The following is a 17,246-nucleotide window of genomic DNA, read 5'->3' on the forward strand; positions in this document are numbered from 1 at the left end:
TATTTTCTATTCTTAATTACATTTAAAGTAAAAAAAGAAACTTCTTCAAATGCTGAATCTTTTGTTTAGTCTTTTTTTGCTTAGTATTCCATTATTATAAAACTTATGTCTGTCTGTTTGTTATTCTTATCGATAGCTTACAGAGGAAGAAAAAAAATAAATAATGCACTGGATTAGCGCAAAAATTTTGTAATGGAATCAAGTGTGACATTTCTGCTCAGATACTGCATTTGGTGGGCCTTGTATTTAGAGACCTGGAAGAGGAAGGGTTATCTACAACTTGAGCGAGTTTATTATGGCTTAGTGATTTGCTGATTGATTTCATTTGCTGTCAGTTAAGGCTCTCTTAATGTCAGCTTTCTTTGCATAATACCTTGAAATGAAGACTGATGAACTTTTTCAGATTGATGCTGCTTACATAAACTGACCCTGATTTGCCCTTCTGCATGACAATATAAGTGACAGCAGTTAGATGAAAATATAGCAATGAATATGCAACTTACGGATTAAGAAAAACCCAGTAAACCTTTCAGAATATAAAACTAGGCATAAAAAACTCAGGATGTTCTGTTAATTCCACAGTTGTCCTACACTGAAGAAATAGACTGGGATAACATCCCAAGTGGTATACCGCTGAAGTGAAATTTGAAGAGGATGAGTTTTGAAAGGATTAGGAGTTAACCTTTTTTTACCAAATTCAACGAGTTTGCCACTAATTCATTTTGGGTTTGGGTTTTTTTGGGCAGGAGGCATGTGTAAATTGTGCCTCATAAATTCACTTATGTTGTTACCTGCAGATTTTCTTTTATGTGTTATCTTGCAGGAATCATAATGAACTAATTTGAAGCTGTTGTCTTGATTTTTCAGTTACTGAATTGATTGATGGTCAAGTGATATGTGCTGCTAGAATCCTAAGGTCACAAGTTCCAACAGTTACACTGGACTATGAAAAGCATGAATTCTTAGGATTGATAAGGTCTATTGCTGTAGGTGTTCCAGGAAAAATATGCTTGAAACAGGGCATTTTTAATGAATACTTCTCCATTACAGAATCACAGAATCACAGAATCACAGGTTGGAAGGGACCTCAGGGATCATCTAGTCCAACCTTTCTAGGAAAAGCACAGTCTAGACAAGATGGCCCAGCACCCTGTCCAGACGACTCTTGAAGGTGTCCAGTGTGGCCAAGTCAACCACTTCCCTGGGGAGATTATTCCAATGGTTGACTGTCCTCAGTGTGAAAAATTTCCCTCTGGTGTCCAAACGGAATCTCTCCAAGAGCAATTTGCGTCCATTCCCCCTTGTCCTCTCCATGTGACTCTGTGGATAAAGGGAGTCTCTATCTTCTTTGTAACTGCCCCTTAAGTACTGGTACACGGTGATGAGATCCCCTCCGAGCCTCCTTTTCTCAAGGCTGAACAAACCCAGCTCTCCCAGCCTATCCTCATATGGCAGGCTTCCCAGTCCTCTGATCATCTTGGTGGCCCTTCTCTGGACCCCTTCCAGCCTGTCCACATCCTTTTTGTATAGGGGGGGACCAGAAATGTACACAGTACTCCAGGTGTGGCCTGACAAGCGCTGAGTACAGTGGGATAATGACTTCTTTAGAGTCATTACAGTAACCAATTTCATTACAGTCTTCTTTAACTCTCTCTTCCTTATGGTCTTGTCCCTCATTATGGTCTCTTCCTTCATTATGGTGTCTTCCCATTAGAATAAAAAATGTGGTAGAAAATTAGGGGGTGGGAAGAAAATGGAGAGGGCTGGAGGGTGCTAAAGTAGTGGAAAGAGGGTGAATGTGGAACTGGCTTGTAAACCTGAATAACAGGGATACCCAGCCTGCAAGTTGGCAAGTTTACCTGCAAAGGATTCAGTCTTTCATGGCTTTTAAAATGATATTATCTATGGAAAGACCACCATTTGTTTATCCTTCTGGAACCTTTATAGAACTTGTACTTAGATTCTTTTGGATTGGTTCCAAGTCATGATCTTTTTTGACAGAAGTGCAGTTCTAAAGGAAAGATGAGAAGAAAACAGTCACATGTTCCACCTGTAGGGCAAACTTGCAATGTCCATTTAATGCCTGAAGACTATACTTTGGTTCTATCTTCTCTCTGTTCAGAGGCAAATTGTGTGTTCTTTTCCAATACCAGCACCCATTTGTAGGTCTCCCTCTTCCTGATCGTATCATAATTGACAAACACTAAAGGGAGAGATTAGAAGGCAAAGCAGCATGCCGTTACTACTGCCTATAATGCCAGACTTTCTCTCCATCCAGTTTCCCGTTCTCAAAGGAATGACCTTTTTTTTAATATAAATATATAAATCATTTAATATTGCACAAGCTAAAGAGTTTAAATTCTTAAGTTTTTACATAAGCTTGCAAAGACCACAGGATGGGGTTTTGAGCATCAAAATATGATGTTTGTCTGTACCTTGGCGAAGGTCACTATCCTAGATGCTTGATTTGTTCTGCTTTTATTCCATGTGAGGCTTGCTGCAAATTTTACTCCTTTGGGAAACAGACTGTGGGACTGAGTAACCATTTAATGCCTAGAAGGCACATAGAATAGCAGTAAATCTGGTTGTCCCTGCTTAAAACCAGGGTGGACAGGGGAAAGTAAAAAAAAGAGTATAAGAAATGAGGCTAAAATATCCCTAGAATGTCTCCCAGCCTCCACCATTTTAGTTCAAGGACCTCCTGAAACAAAACTATTTGTGTATTCAACAGCCATTTACTGTCCCATTGCTTTTTGAACACATGTAGAGTTAAGCATTCACATGACTAGTGGAAAGGACTTTCACAGCTTAACTACACACTTACTGAAAACTGTATGCTGTGTTTGTTCTGAAGATGGTTTCTGCTGCTTCATTTAATGTTAATATGTTAATTTTAATAAATATTCCCAGTTTACCTTCTTTATACTAGTCATGCTTTGGCATTGTCTGTCATAATCACCTCCCGTTCTCTTGCCACTCCATCAGTAGTTGTTTCTTTTCAGGTTACTTTCGTCATTTCCGAACTATAGAATGGTGAAAAATAGTGGAAATCATCTATAGTTTCTAGATTTGGTAAGCTGTGGAAGTGATTTCTCTATGTTACCAACATCCATAGGCACAATTGCTCATAAATTACTTATCTGCAAGTAGTCATCCAGCTCTGAAAAAGGCATCAGGAAGTAGAAACCAATTAACATCAATGGCAGTTTGGGAAATGCTGTCCTTTAGGGTGTTTATAAGCTAGGATAGCCTGGCATCCTTGACTAAGAACTAGCTGCTGCTGTGGATCCACCATTAAGCCTGCCGCTCAAGTACATGATGTTGCTGTGCCTGCAATCATTACCAAAACCATTAAAAAAGAAAGACTAAAAAGGGCTTTCTCAGTCTAGTTATAATACCCTATGATACGGGGTATTTTACTTCTGGTCCTATTGCTGAAGAATACTTTATACTGTCCAGGCAAACTCATCTCACCAGTGCCTATCCTCCTTAGTTTTCTCCTTTCGGTTTTGCTATAAGCATCCAGCTTTATAAACAGCATTCAGAAAGCCACTTTATCTCTTATGCTTCTAAGGAATTGGATCTAATGGTTGACTGTTGCCCAGACAGGGGAATGGACCATAACAGCCTGTTCCTTACTTGCCAGGCTCCCAGCCTAATAATTCAAATCCTATTCCTCAGTCTGATGAGAAGTTTCCATTTAATGAAAAGACACTTGATGCATTTGCTGAAAAAAAAGCAGAAAAACAATGTCTTCCAAAATATCTAAAAAAGCTCATCAGGTAACAACACATCTTTGAATTGGACAACCAGAGCTCTGCCAGCAGAAAAGTTAGTATTTTCTTCTCTTTGTCTTTAAGCTGTTCCAAGAGAACAGCTTTCTCACTTAGTTTGATGACCTCTTGTATAGAAGAGGCCCAGGCTTCAGTATAGTGGAGTCTCACTCATCCACAAGTTTTTAGCATGTGTTGATTGGGATTTATACCTTTCTGAGTTGAGCTAATCTGTCTTCTATATGACAAATGCCAAAAAAGTAGACAAACAGAATCACTCTCTCCCAACAAGGGTTTTCTTCAACTGTACTTCCATTGTTAGTAGAACTAGATATTCAGAGATGACAGGGATCATTTTATACATACTTCTTCCTCAGATTATGATGGTTTAAAGTAAACTTTATGAGGAAAATATGTTTTTTCTTTCATACTAAGCTTAAGGATAGCGAATTGTCAAACTCAGTGTCAGTACCACTTTTGGCAGATGTTGCCAACGTTCTCCAACTTTTGCTTTGGGAAGAGGGATGCTAATGTTTATGCTCATTGTGAAGGCCAGTAGTAGGTGTACTGTGCTCTTTAAACTTCCTTTAGCTCTTCAGATTTTGGAAGAAGAGCTGTTGTCCCTGAAATTTCTAATAAAACATTTTCATGGCATAAATCAGATCTTGAAAGCAAGTCTGATTTAAAATCTAGCCATTTGTATGTTGGGGTTTTTAAATACAATTTTTTATGAAATTCAAGAATGTATGAAGCAAACTAGTTATCTCACTAATGCGTGAGTTTAAGCACAATGAAGGGAGAACACCTGTCCACCCTATATGTGGCAGTGGACACTAGATTAAGGGTGCGTCCATTTACCTGAGGAATGCAGTTCGGCTTTTCTAGATCATTACTTTCTCTACAGAGACTGACTGGTGCTTTTTCCTGTGCTGGCATCATGAATTTGTGCATTTAAATGGTGTTTGGATGAGAAGCCAAAATGAAAAAACTGCTTTGCTATCCAACCTAGCAGGTATACTTTAGAGTTTCTTTACAAAACTACAAAATGTTGCTTTATGTAGGATGAAATATTTATGTTGACTTAAAATGGAGTGCTACCATGAGTACCTCATGAGAAAAATAAAGGAAATGAAGTAACTATATCACAAATCTTTGTCCAGTTTTCTAGCCCCTGGGCTCCATCAGACTTCAGCATTCACCTAAAATCTGATACAAAGATTAGGACTCAGTAATGATTGTTTATTTATGAGCCACATAATCATAATTATCACATTGACTAAACCTGCCAGAAGGGACCTTCGTCTCTTTTAATAAATGGGAACTACAGCATAGATTGTCTTAATCTTTTTGCATGGAAAATATGAAGTGGACACATTTCCCACTTCTTGTGGCCAGAAAGGAATGACCTATAACACTTCATAGCTCTAGTCAAAATATTTAAGGAAATGTCTATACTGAACCCAGATATTGTGGGGTGATTGTTTTTATCTGTTGGAGTCAGTGACAGACGTCTTCTATACTGGTTAAAACTAAATTGGTATTTTTTTCATGAGTTTCTAAAAATATTCATAAATGTCTCAGTAGAATCTGTTTGTCTGTAAAGCATATTTCTTCACTAAAAGTGATTGAAATTGGTCTTTAAATTGAAATTGGTCTTACTCTTTAAAACCAATGAAAAAACTGTATTTTTATTTTCAGCAAACTCATTGTTTCTACTATGTTGGCAAGTAGTTGAGTTAGTTATGATGGACAGCATTTAGTTAGTTAGTTCGTGGACAGCATTTCAGAAGAGTAGAGGAGTTTTTCAGATCTCACATTTAGCTTCCATTTGAAGTTGCTTCAGATTTTCCTGCTTAGTAACTTGATAGATTAATGTCTGCTTCTCTCCCCTCCTTAAATTGTTCTCATACACATACACCTATAATTAATCGCTTAGATTTCAGACAGTTAAGACTTAATGTTTAGGTAACAGTTATTTACAAAAACCGGTTTGCTTATGTGGGATATCATATCCATATGTAGGAGTCCCTTAAAATAAGAAAGAATATGCTTTTAAAATTTTATTTTACTGCTATGAATTTGGTTTTTAAAACAGAATTCTATACTTCAGCTTTTATACATCTTTTCTGTTCCAAGATGTCACTCTAACAGACCCAGAACAACATCATCCAGATACAGGCAACTTGTACTTTCACTTGATATTTCACCTGGACTTTGATGAAAGTTCTGACTTTCTTGTTTTTCCTCAAGACTGAATGTGTGGTGGGACACTGCCATTTTTTCTGACAAAACTGCATCCTGACTTTTCTGTTATGACTGCTGCTCTTTGGTTCCTCTCAGCAGTGGTAATATGTTGTGCTCACTCTATTGAGGGACTTTAAAATGGACTTCATATTATTTTCAGGGACTACCTGTCCCTCTTTCTTTCATCCCTGTCTAGAATATACACTGCAAGAGAAGGTTTAAGGAAAGGTACCAGCTTGAAACTTCTTCCAGTTTCCATTTCTGTCTCACCAAAACCATTTACCTGAAAATTCTTTTCCTCCCTGACAGACTGAAATGTTCTTTTTGTATCAAGACTGTGTAAAAGGATGGGAAGGGGTACAGTGTATTGGTAGCATGTTCCCCCAGCTATAGCTTAAACTACAAGTTCTGTGGGGCAATGATTGTTTTTCCTTTACATTTTGCATGCAGCTGTGCTTGACTTTGTGCAACAGACAGTGAGGATGGTCTTTGAATGTAAACATGGGCCTATAAAAATCTGCATTTCCTTAATTTTGTTAAGTGGTATTTGCTTGCATGGTCCAGAGGTATTTCTGAGTACTCAAGGCTGGAGGTAGCTCCTTTGCTATAAAATTCTTGGGATGCTTTCTACCTGATCATACCAACAAACACATTGGTTTTAATTTATCAGTTTCTAGATCAATGTTATTTTTGAAATTCTTACATTTTGTAATAATTTTCATGGCAATTGTTGTTATTGCCATCTGCTGTGGTTTCCAGTAGAAGCACTTTCCCTTCAGTCTCTGTCAGTTTCAATGCTCCCTTTTCAATTTTCTTGTAGGAAGTCATGTCATTACGTCTTGCAGAGAATCTAGCCTTTTATTTAGAGCTTCATTCCCTTGGGCTATCCTCTGAGACCTACAGGGTAAAGTAATTGTTATTGAAGCAAAGGGGATAGAGTTAGGCCCTGTGTGTGGCACTGAGTCAGCTTTCATTGGAAAAAAAAAAAAAAGTTGTAACAGAACTGACCTGCTTTTTGGCACATTTAAATTGTGCATGCCACGCTTGAATGGAACCCAACAAAAAGTTTAGTGTCGAAATGAGATACAAGGAGAATAGATCATTAAAGAAGTGCCAAACAGCTGCAAAAGTGCAATTTTGCTGAATGCTGTTCCCCTTGAGGGTTTTTTCTGATGCCTGAGAAGCTGCTGTATTTACATCCTCCACGGATGTTGCCACTAGACATTTTGGACTATGGGTCGAGGCAGCCAGAATGGGGTTTCAAATGCTGAAATGTATGGGGGAAATGAATTTTAATCCTTTCTTCCCCAAATATAGCTCTCTTAAATCTATAATAAGTATCCTGAAATCTTGCTTCTGAAAATTAAAAGTAATTGATGTATGTTTTGTTTTCTAGACTCGTTTTGACTGATCTTATTTATGTCAGTTTGAAGCAAGGCAATAATGACAGGCATTCTATAGGTTATCCATTAAGCATGCAGAACTCCACTCCATGGAGTTTTGTTTTCACACCAGTTGCTTTTGCCTGAACTGCGCTCCAACCAAATTCTGTACCATCAATGAAATTCTCAGTCTTTTTAGATTCTAGTCTAAGCACGTTTTTTGTACTAGACTTAATCGTTCATTCTTCTGAAGTCCATTCATTATTCCTCCTCTTGTTCTTTTTCATCCTTTAGTATATGTTGCCCTTAGGTAGATTAACTACCTGCTAACATTCTTTTTAGTTGAAGAATTTCCTGAAGGGAGAACCTAACAGTAAAATGTTAATTTTGACTTTTTTATACCTTTTTTTTTTTTTAAGCACATGTGTAAAGTAGATGGTCTTGTTATTCTGGCTGCTGCATCTAATGTTACAAACTCAGTGCTTTATTGTCAGGCTGTTAGTCTGTTTGATACCTTTTAATAAGCATCATTTCACATAAGGTCTCCTTCCTTTGATTTTGTTCTTTCTAAACAGAACATACATTTCTATGATAAAGCAGGCACAATCCGATCCTGAGTTAATGTTATAAAATGGACATAAAAATACAGAGACTAATTCTTAATCACTTGGTATTTTATCTGTAACTTCAGAATAGTCTAAAACTTTAATTGGAAACTTCTATTCACAATTATTTATAATTTATAATCCAAATAAAAATTGTTTTGAACTGTGTTTGTTCTCATTAGCCAAGCACTGAGGGCAAGGGAGCCAACATGTATAATGTTTTAATCTGGAATTAAAAATGTCGTTTTTATAATGTATAATAAATAGATTAAAATTTTGATTAGAGATCTTATGCTAATTTGCATATGCTGATTTGTATATTTTTTGTTATATGTTTCACTATAACTGAATTGAGAACAGCTGATGTTTGAGTAACCTTTGAATTTCATAAATTAATTTTAAAAAAGGTTTATTTTCTTTTTGTGTTTCATAGTCCTTAAAGATTGTAATGTAATTTATCAGTATTAAAGTACTCCTGCAGATTGGAGTCTTCCGGTCTTGTAAACTTGTAGCCAGTAATGCACACAAAAGCTGTTTTAAAGCATCTATAGCACTGTGCACCATAAAATTACTGGTTCTAGAAGTGGTGTACAGAACAAGGTAATGATTGGTTTTTCAGAAGTGCACAGAGGGAATATTAGAAAAAATTGTTTTTACATGGCCTCTGGAGGACTGTCTCTAATGTAAAGCGTTCTCAGTCCTTTTAAAGATTAACCTGGAGAAAGAAAGCACAGCTTAAATTTTGCTATTTTTCTCTGCAGTTCCCTGGTTTGTAGTTTATAAACAGCATCAGATTAGTTTGTCTCATTTTCACTCTCACCTCAGGTTTCTCAGCTTCACCAACCTGTAGCTTAAGCCAGAAATTTTTATGCATACCCTTGTATTACAGATGAGACATCTTTGAACAGGTCATAAGGACCTTCTTCCTTATGGCTGCTTTGAAATAAACCTCATTTGTTAATTTAACTTAAAACAAAACATGTTTAGTTTTTGTTAAATTTTATATATGTTGTCTTTTATCTCTTTATGTGCTTCTCTATATATATTCATGGTATTGGAGAATTGGTAGATGGCTGTGCACATACATGGTTTTGCAGTGCTCCTGTCTTCTGGCCTTGTTTTTACAAGCTGGGAGGCAGGCAAAATGGCCAGGTGTGTAATGCTCAGAATCTTCAGAGCCCCATTTTCTAAATAAATAAGGATCTGAAATTTGAAAGACTTTGTTACTTTATCATGTGAATAGTTCTTACCTGAATTTTTCAAAATTTTCTGATTTGCTTTGAATTCAACGATAATTACAGTGTTCATAGGGATTTTCTAGATGGCAATACTCTTTTAAATGTATAAATACCCATGAAAAAAAAGACCCTTAGAAGTACTTAGGCTTAAAATAACTTGTCCATTGAACATTATACTTGAAAATGGGACTTCAGCACTCTTGCAAATTTTGTAACCTAGTCCAGCACCTTCAGCATAAAAGCATCCTTTTTCCATTCCAATCTTATGAATATGTTTTTATCCTGTAAGTTGCTGCAGTTATCCAGGAAAGTCATGCAACTGTTTTCATGAAGCTGCCTGTGTCTTGACTTAGTGTTGGAGCATGGGTCTCCTCTCACATTGAAAACACTTTTGAAATTGAAAACGCTCCTACCATTGTACTTGCTTCTGCCATATCAGTAGCACATGATGTAGAACTTCAAACAACAGGAATTGTGAGGAGTAGAAGGGAAGAGGTCACTGAAAAATGCCATTCAGCTGTCTGATTAATTCTGCGTTTTCTTTGATTAATGTAGAGTAATTCATTACAATTTCTGCTCTTAAAATTGACAGTCCTATGTAAATTTCAACCATTGTTAACTTGTATTGTGTTCCATCCCTGGAAAGTCTTTGTACTCACTGAATTACAGACTGGTTGAGGTTGGAAGGGACCTCTGGAGGTCATCTGGTCCAAACCCCCTGCTTAAGCAGGGACACCTGGAGCCAGTAATGTTTAAAATTAGTATCCTTCAGCCCCACTATTGCTGTGGCCTCCTTGGTTAGGTCTTCTCCCCACTAACTTTCCTATAACACTCATCTGTCTGGAAAGTTTTTAACTTTTAAAGTGGTCTGAGTTGCAATAATATTGGTTCCTGTAATGTTCGGGGATCGCTACATCTGGCCTTTCTGAACAGAAGTAATTTTCTGGTGTGTATTTTAAAAACATTTTTATTTGTAATGGAAGACCAATTTTTATTGTTTCATGTTCTATTCCCAGTTTGCATGTCACACTAGTAGCAACACATTCAAAACCAGAAGTGCTCACTTAAATGCAGATCTTGCAGTTGTGTATAAATGCCAAATTTTATGCCATAAAAATTAATCAGGAGGGTTGCTGAAGTATCTTATTGCTATGTGTACTTAAAAACTATGTATACATCTTGTTGCTATGTGTACTTAAAAACAATAGAAAACACTCATTCTTAGCAGCAGAGGAAAAAAGATCTGGCAGAACTAGATGTGCATTCTCTGAAATTCCATCAACAGACTTTGTTGATGATGGAACAATTTCCAGAGCTGCAGGTATATTTGTATCTGTAACGTGCAAATAGGGATCTAAATTAAAGTGCTGAACTCCTTTAGAGATGTATTTACTCATTATGTGACAGATCTTACAACATGCAAGTGACTAGGTTCTATGCCCGTTCCCCATGTATCAAGCTTTCTAATAAGTGGAACTTTTGTATTGTGGAAAACAGATCCATGAGTGAATCTATGACTGACATGAGTTACATAAAATTGTATGTAAACAAATGCCTTCCAATGGCATGTCTAAAAACCTAAAATATTTGCATTGCTCCAGGTGGCATTTAGAATAAATGTTCTGCACACTTGTTATCCAGGATTCCATGTCACCCACTGGAAGACCCAAAAATATTGTTTTCCCTAACGTGGTCCTGAGTGTGAGAAATCTAAACTGACCCTGATCTTTGCTAGGGAATTGGAATGTGCTGGAAGCAGTGTACCTATGGGTGCATAAATGCATGGTAATGAATTGTTAATAGCTGAGAAATTGCTTCCTTCTAGACTAAAAAAAGATCTATATGTTTTAGAAAAAATATTTGCTGTGTCTGAAAATAAAAGCTTGTGAACAAATACATTTTTCCTAGATTGAAAAATTTTTAACCCATTAAACAAGAGAACATGAAATAGCTCGCTTGAGCAGCAAGGAATTGGTAACTGCTGCTTCATATAACTTCATGGATTTAGAGTGACTCTGGAGATGTAGGATGAAGCTGTATAGGTTAGTGGCTTTGCTAGCTTTGTGGTAGCAGAGGTAAAAAGAAGAAGGTAACGAATCGCCTCTATGCATTCTAGTTCAGTGATACCTTTATATCATGTGGGAAGTAATCAAAGAAACACATAAGATGTTCTGCTGTGAGATTTGAGATACAGCTTGTTATGACACATTGGTATAATACTTGTTTATGAGTCACAGACCCAGTCCATAGAGGTATTTGAACATATGTCAATAATTTTTAACATGTGGGCAGTTGCCATATGAAGACTTTCAGGCAGTTTTATACGGGGTGTGAGATATATCCACATTCTTGCTCGGTAATGTTTGTGAAGAGCTGCAGCATTTTAGTCACACTGAATGTGGATGAAAGACTTTAAAAGGAGGATCAGAGCTGACAGCAGCAAACTTACGGAGCTATGTGAATACACTTTTAGGACTAGCACCATAGTATGTAAAACATTTTGGATATTCTTTCTGATGAGAAAGGATATGATGGTGTTAATTTGCCACTGCTATTTTCTACATTTGTCAATGAAATAACTTGGTTGATTTCAGCTATGTTAACTTTTACTCTGAAAAGCAGTAGTGAGTTTGAGAACAAAGGAAGGAAAACAGTAACAATCTTTGTGAATGCCTGTTTGTTGTACTAGGTTTATTTTTGCCTATACCACAGACTTATATTCAAAAGGCCAATTTCATATTATCTGTAATATGTTCTTACAGTAGAAACTTGCTACAGGTCATTTCAGATGGGAATACTGTAACTTATAAAATGTGATTAACCATTTTAAAGAAGACCGTTAACCTCAACAGTGTTACACTACTTAGGGTAGATGTAAAGTTAATCAGTACTGCCACATCATTTGTGCTCTCTTGTGCTGCTAATTTCAGTATCAGTTTGATCAGTATTAAGTGATTGGGACATTCTTCCACTATATACACAAAAACAGTTATATTGTCCCAGCTATATTGTAATCAGATTATTTACTTTCAGAGGTCTGTAGGTTTATTGGGTTTCTTTTGTTTCTGCTGTGTTTTTTTTTTTAACATGGAGTGGCAGGATTAGTAACTTGAGTCATTTTGAAAGTATGAACATTTACCTGAAACTGTGTAGTGAATCTCTGTAAAGAGAAATTAAACTTGCACTGAGTCTTGTATTTAAATACAACAAAAAACAGTATCAGCTGCTCAGTGCAGTACTGCATGTTTGAAAACAGCTCATCAAAGCACCTTCTAATTAAGGTGCACAGTCATTTGCTTTTCTTCAATGCTGTTAAGATTTTAGATCTTATAAAAGATCCCATGTTAGAACTTTTTAGTGTTTAAATCCTGAGACTGAAATTTTGCCTAGCTTCCAACCTTTGTTTGATTTCTCTGATTAATAAAAGTTAGGTCTTCGGTAATGAATTTGGATGTATGCTGTTTGGCATTTAAGTATAGCCTGCCTAGCACTGATGATTTATCTTACTTTTTAAAGGCCATGATTAAAAGTTTTATGGACGTCTACCAACTTGCAAGTTTCAGAATTGACATGTTAGTGAGAGAAACAGCATCTCACCAGCTTCACACCGCAGCCCTAAAGTCCAAGCTCCAAACAGCTTGTCTTCATGAAAGTGAGAGCTTACAATTGGTAAGTCCGCTTTTCAAGTAATTTTTGTCATTTGGGATATGGTTGCCTAGCCAGCATTGCCCTTCATTTTGCATAGTTTCTGTATGGAAATAAAATAATATTTCATTATAAACATAATAGAGCAATAAAACTAGTATGAACAGAAACCTTCAGAGGCTTTTTCAGAAGAGTAAGGGGATGGTAAAGGTAACGTAAGGATTAATTTTACTGCTGTATCTTCTGCAAGGACCTGTTCATTGCTGCTGTCCCCAGAAAAGCATACATTGTGATTCCTTTGGTTTTAGTAGTACAGTAAATGGTTGAATTTTGGACCTGAAGAATTTAACCATCTAAAGATATAGCACCATGTTAAAACGGAATGTCATTAACAGTGCATGTAAACAAAATGTTTAAAAGAGACGTGATTTTCTTTTTTAGACAACTGTGGTATGAGTAATACTTTTCATTAAAGTTACAAGGTTAAAATCCAATTTTCAGAAATCGTTTCTTGTCAAAAATGTTGTTGCCCACAAAGATACTTGGACTTGTTTAAGGCTAATAAGGTGATTGGTCAGATCTGAGATCTCTCTCTAGGGGATTATTGAATCCAGATGTATTTGTGTCACACAGGCAGGAGGCCAGACACATAAACTGTCATAAATATGTAGCCAAGTGTCTCTAGAATGAGACTGTGTAAGCTGTGCAACTTGATACACCTGATGTATTTCTTCTCCATTTTTCTTTACTTTCCCACACAGGATAAAGGAGAAAGCTTTGGAGTTTGTTTTTGTCTTTTTGTTCTCCACTCCTTTCTCCTTTCTCTTCATTTATTCTTGTGAAGGAGAGGACCATAAAGAAAATGAGGATTGTTTGTCTTTCTTTTTGAAACAGAAGATCATTAAGAAGAGCGCCGTCCTAATGCAAATGACATAAACACATCAGCAAATGCATATTCAAAAGCTGTGCCTGTGACTTTGGTTGTTTCCAACAGAATTACGTTAATTTCATCCTGCTTCTAAATTGGATCAGCACATCAGGAAATTAGTGTAAATAGAAAATATATTAATCAGTGCTGAATTTCAGTTTTAAAATATTGAGATTATAATCGTTGAATGAAACCTTTGTTTTATTTGTTACTCTACAACCTTTCTAAGAAACTAAATGAAATTGCTTCACTGCAGTTGCTTCTTTTCTCCTCCAACCAGGCTTTCTTTATGTTTTCTATTAGGCTTACATGTGTCTTGCTGAGCCTGTGCCCAGTGTAATTGGGTTGCTCCTTTGCCTGTTATGATGGTTTTTGTTGTTTAAATCAAGATGACCACTTGCATACTAAGGATTGGGAAGTCTGCCAAACTTGCTGCAGCAAGGTCTGCTTTCATTTGGATTGAGAGAGCTTTTAGCAAAGACTATGCTAGTCCTGTCTATGAAGGGCTATGCAGTGGCTTGATACGTTACAGTGAAAACAAACAACTTCCCCCCACAGCTCTCCAATGGCTGTGATTAAATGCAGTGCTTTTTAAGTACTTTGTGTCTGCCTACAGTAACAGCGTAAAGATGATACTTTTTGCATTGTAGTAGGATCTCTTGGCCCTTTTGCACAATCCCTCTGGGGAGAATTATAGAATGTCCTGAGTTGGAAGGGACCCGCAAGGATCATCAAGTCCAACTCCTGTTCCTGCACAGGGCAACACCAAATTCACACCATGTCTCCAAGGGTGTTGTCCAAGTGCTTCTTGAATAGCATCAGGCTTGGTGCCGTGACTGCCTCCCTGGGGAGCCTGTTCCAGTGCCCCACCACCTCTGGGTGAACAACCTTTTCCCAATATCCATCCTAAACCTCCCCTGGCACATCTTCCAGCCATCCCCTCGGGTCCTGTCCTCAGTTGCCAGAGAGAAGAAATCAGCGCCTGCCCCTCCTCCTCCCCTTGTAAGGAAGCTGCAGACCATGATGAGGTCTCCCATCAGTCTCCTTTTCTCCAGCCTGAACAAACCAAGTGACTTCAGCCACTCCTCAGCGGTTTCTCCTCTAAACCCTTCACCAACTTCATGGCCCTCCTCTGGACATTCTCTAAGAGCTTTATATCCTTAAAGTACTGTGGCACCCAAAAATGCACATAGTACTCAAGGTGAGTCCGCACCAGCACAGGGTAGAGCGGGACAATCACCTCCCTCGCCTGTCTGCAATGCAGTGCTTGATGCACTCCAGGGCACAGCTGGGCCTCTTGGCTCCCAGGGCACACTGTTGGCTCATGTTCAACTTGTTGAAACCAGAAGCCCCAGATCCCTCTCTGCTGAGCTGCTCTTGAGCCTCTTGTTCCCCAGTCTGTGTGTATATCCAGGGTTGCCGTGCCCCAGGGGTAAAATTTGGCACTTGCCCTTGTTAAACTTCATCTAAATTTTAGATGCAGTTTAATCTTAACCTAAGTATCAGTATAAGCATTATTAGAAATTGTTTTAAAATTTTAATGTAAAGGCAAAAAATTCAGAATGATAGATTCTCAAGTTTCCATGAAAAAAGTATAAGCATGGTATATTTTGTAGTATTTGGGTTTTCTATAAAGCTTATCCCTAATATTTGCAAAAGTTGGATCAACCATGACTTTTAGCAACTTCAGTCATCACAGCTTTCCAGAGTGATTTAGATTTTAAAGTTTCAGCCAATACTGTTATATCTTGATTTTGAGGAAGAAATTTTGCACTAAATTTCTTTCTGTATTAAAAAAGACGAACATATTTTTTTGCTTCATTATTTTAAACGAAAGGGAGTAATGTCTTTTCTTGAGCGTCTATTTGGTTTCAGAATTGTACACGCTTTGTTGGTTTCAATCCACTGTGTTTAATTACATATTCAGTTCTAGTAACAATGCAGGCTAAACTTTTCATGTAGGACATAAACTGAGCACCTGGACTGTATTAACTGCAGGTCTTCATACAGCATATGCCTGTGTTCCTAGAACAGTAACCTTTTGCTCAGTGCTGAAACACATTTTTGAAAAGTCTTTCAGGTGTATACCGTGTGTGGACTCTTACCTTATAAAATTGGGTTTTATCTCAGTATGTTGTGGCTGTCTCTTGATGTCTTGTATGCTAGTTGCGTAAGGTTCCTGCCCTCCCAACTGTCCACTGCATCCAAGTCTGGGCCATTCATCAGTATTGATCTTTTCCATGTTCTCAAGGTATTGCTTTCCTAATTGACCTTTTTATACTGAAATTTGCTAACTACATTGCCTTTCTTCCTTTTCACACGTTTTTTTTCCTCTTCTGTTGCTTTGGGTTTTGCTGATAACTCTAAAAACAAACCTGATGCTATAAGGCAACATCAGTGATTCTGACTCCTCGTCTTTTATCCAAGACTCTGAATTGACATCTCCATCCTCCAGTCTGCTTCTCGTCCAACTACTTTCCTTCTAGCCAACAGTGTTTAGATTCTGAGATTGCTATGTGTGCTCATGCTCATACCAAGAGAGAGGACCAGGAAGGGATATGATTATGATGGAAAGAGGTGAGATGAATGCTGGAAATACTGCTTACAGAGAAGTGAATTATTATGTAGGTGGAAGGGGCGTCAATAGCAGAATGTCTCTGTACTCTTCATTAGTGTCCGACTATCTGTCTGGCGTACTTAAATATGATGATTCTTCTTCTGTGCAAAGAAAGACCCTGTGCATTTTTGATTCTTGCAACTTTTAAAATTCAGTATGGCTGAAATACAGATTATTGGTTTTCTACCCAAATCTTTTTTTTTTCCCTATTGTTCCTTATTCCCGTATCTCTTTTCTGTTTTTTTCTTTTTAAATATCTCCTGGTTTTTGTTCTGTACCAAATGCTTTTGAAATTTCCCTTACATTTCTAAAATGTAGTTTTCTTTTATATCTGTTATCAAACCATTAACTTTTTGTAATGGTCTTTCTTTGCAACCATAACAGTTTCACTTCTGTACATTTCCTTATTTTTTAAAATTCACTTTCTCTGAAATGCAAGTACCACAGTCACTCCGTAACTTGTTGCATCCCCATGTTAAAGGTCATGTCTGTGATTGGTAGAGCTAATAAGAGTTCAGCTAAGAAGATATCATTGGTATGGCCATATGTAGTCTTGACTCTAAGGATGTAGGTTACCAGAAGAGGAACAGAGAAGTCAGCAGTCAACCTCTAGCATGAAATAAGATGGAGAATTATTTCACTGAGTACTGATCTCAGTACTGGACTGGCACTGCCATTTTCTCCATGAAATTTAAGAAACCATATTTTTTCCCTTTACATGTCTCTGCCTTTATGCCTTCTTATGATTTTCCTTAGGAAAGCTTAATGTGCTTAGAAGGTGGGTTTAGTGGAAGTACTTCACTGGTAGTAACTA

At 37.3% G+C, this 17,246-nt stretch overlaps 1 protein-coding gene across 1 annotated transcript in view; it reads left to right on the forward strand.

Annotated features, from left to right (window-relative positions):
- Nucleotides 1-17,246, forward strand: part of CCDC171 (coiled-coil domain containing 171) — a 161,244-nt gene that overhangs the window by 126,920 nt on the left and 17,078 nt on the right. Inside the window, 1 exon segment of the mRNA XM_064439638.1 lies at nt 12,759-12,911. Within this exon segment, the coding sequence (XP_064295708.1) occupies nt 12,759-12,911 (153 nt within the window).

Source organism: Phalacrocorax carbo, chromosome Z (genome assembly GCF_963921805.1).
Source record: "Phalacrocorax carbo chromosome Z, bPhaCar2.1, whole genome shotgun sequence".
Classification (NCBI taxonomy): Eukaryota; Metazoa; Chordata; class Aves; order Suliformes; family Phalacrocoracidae; genus Phalacrocorax; species Phalacrocorax carbo.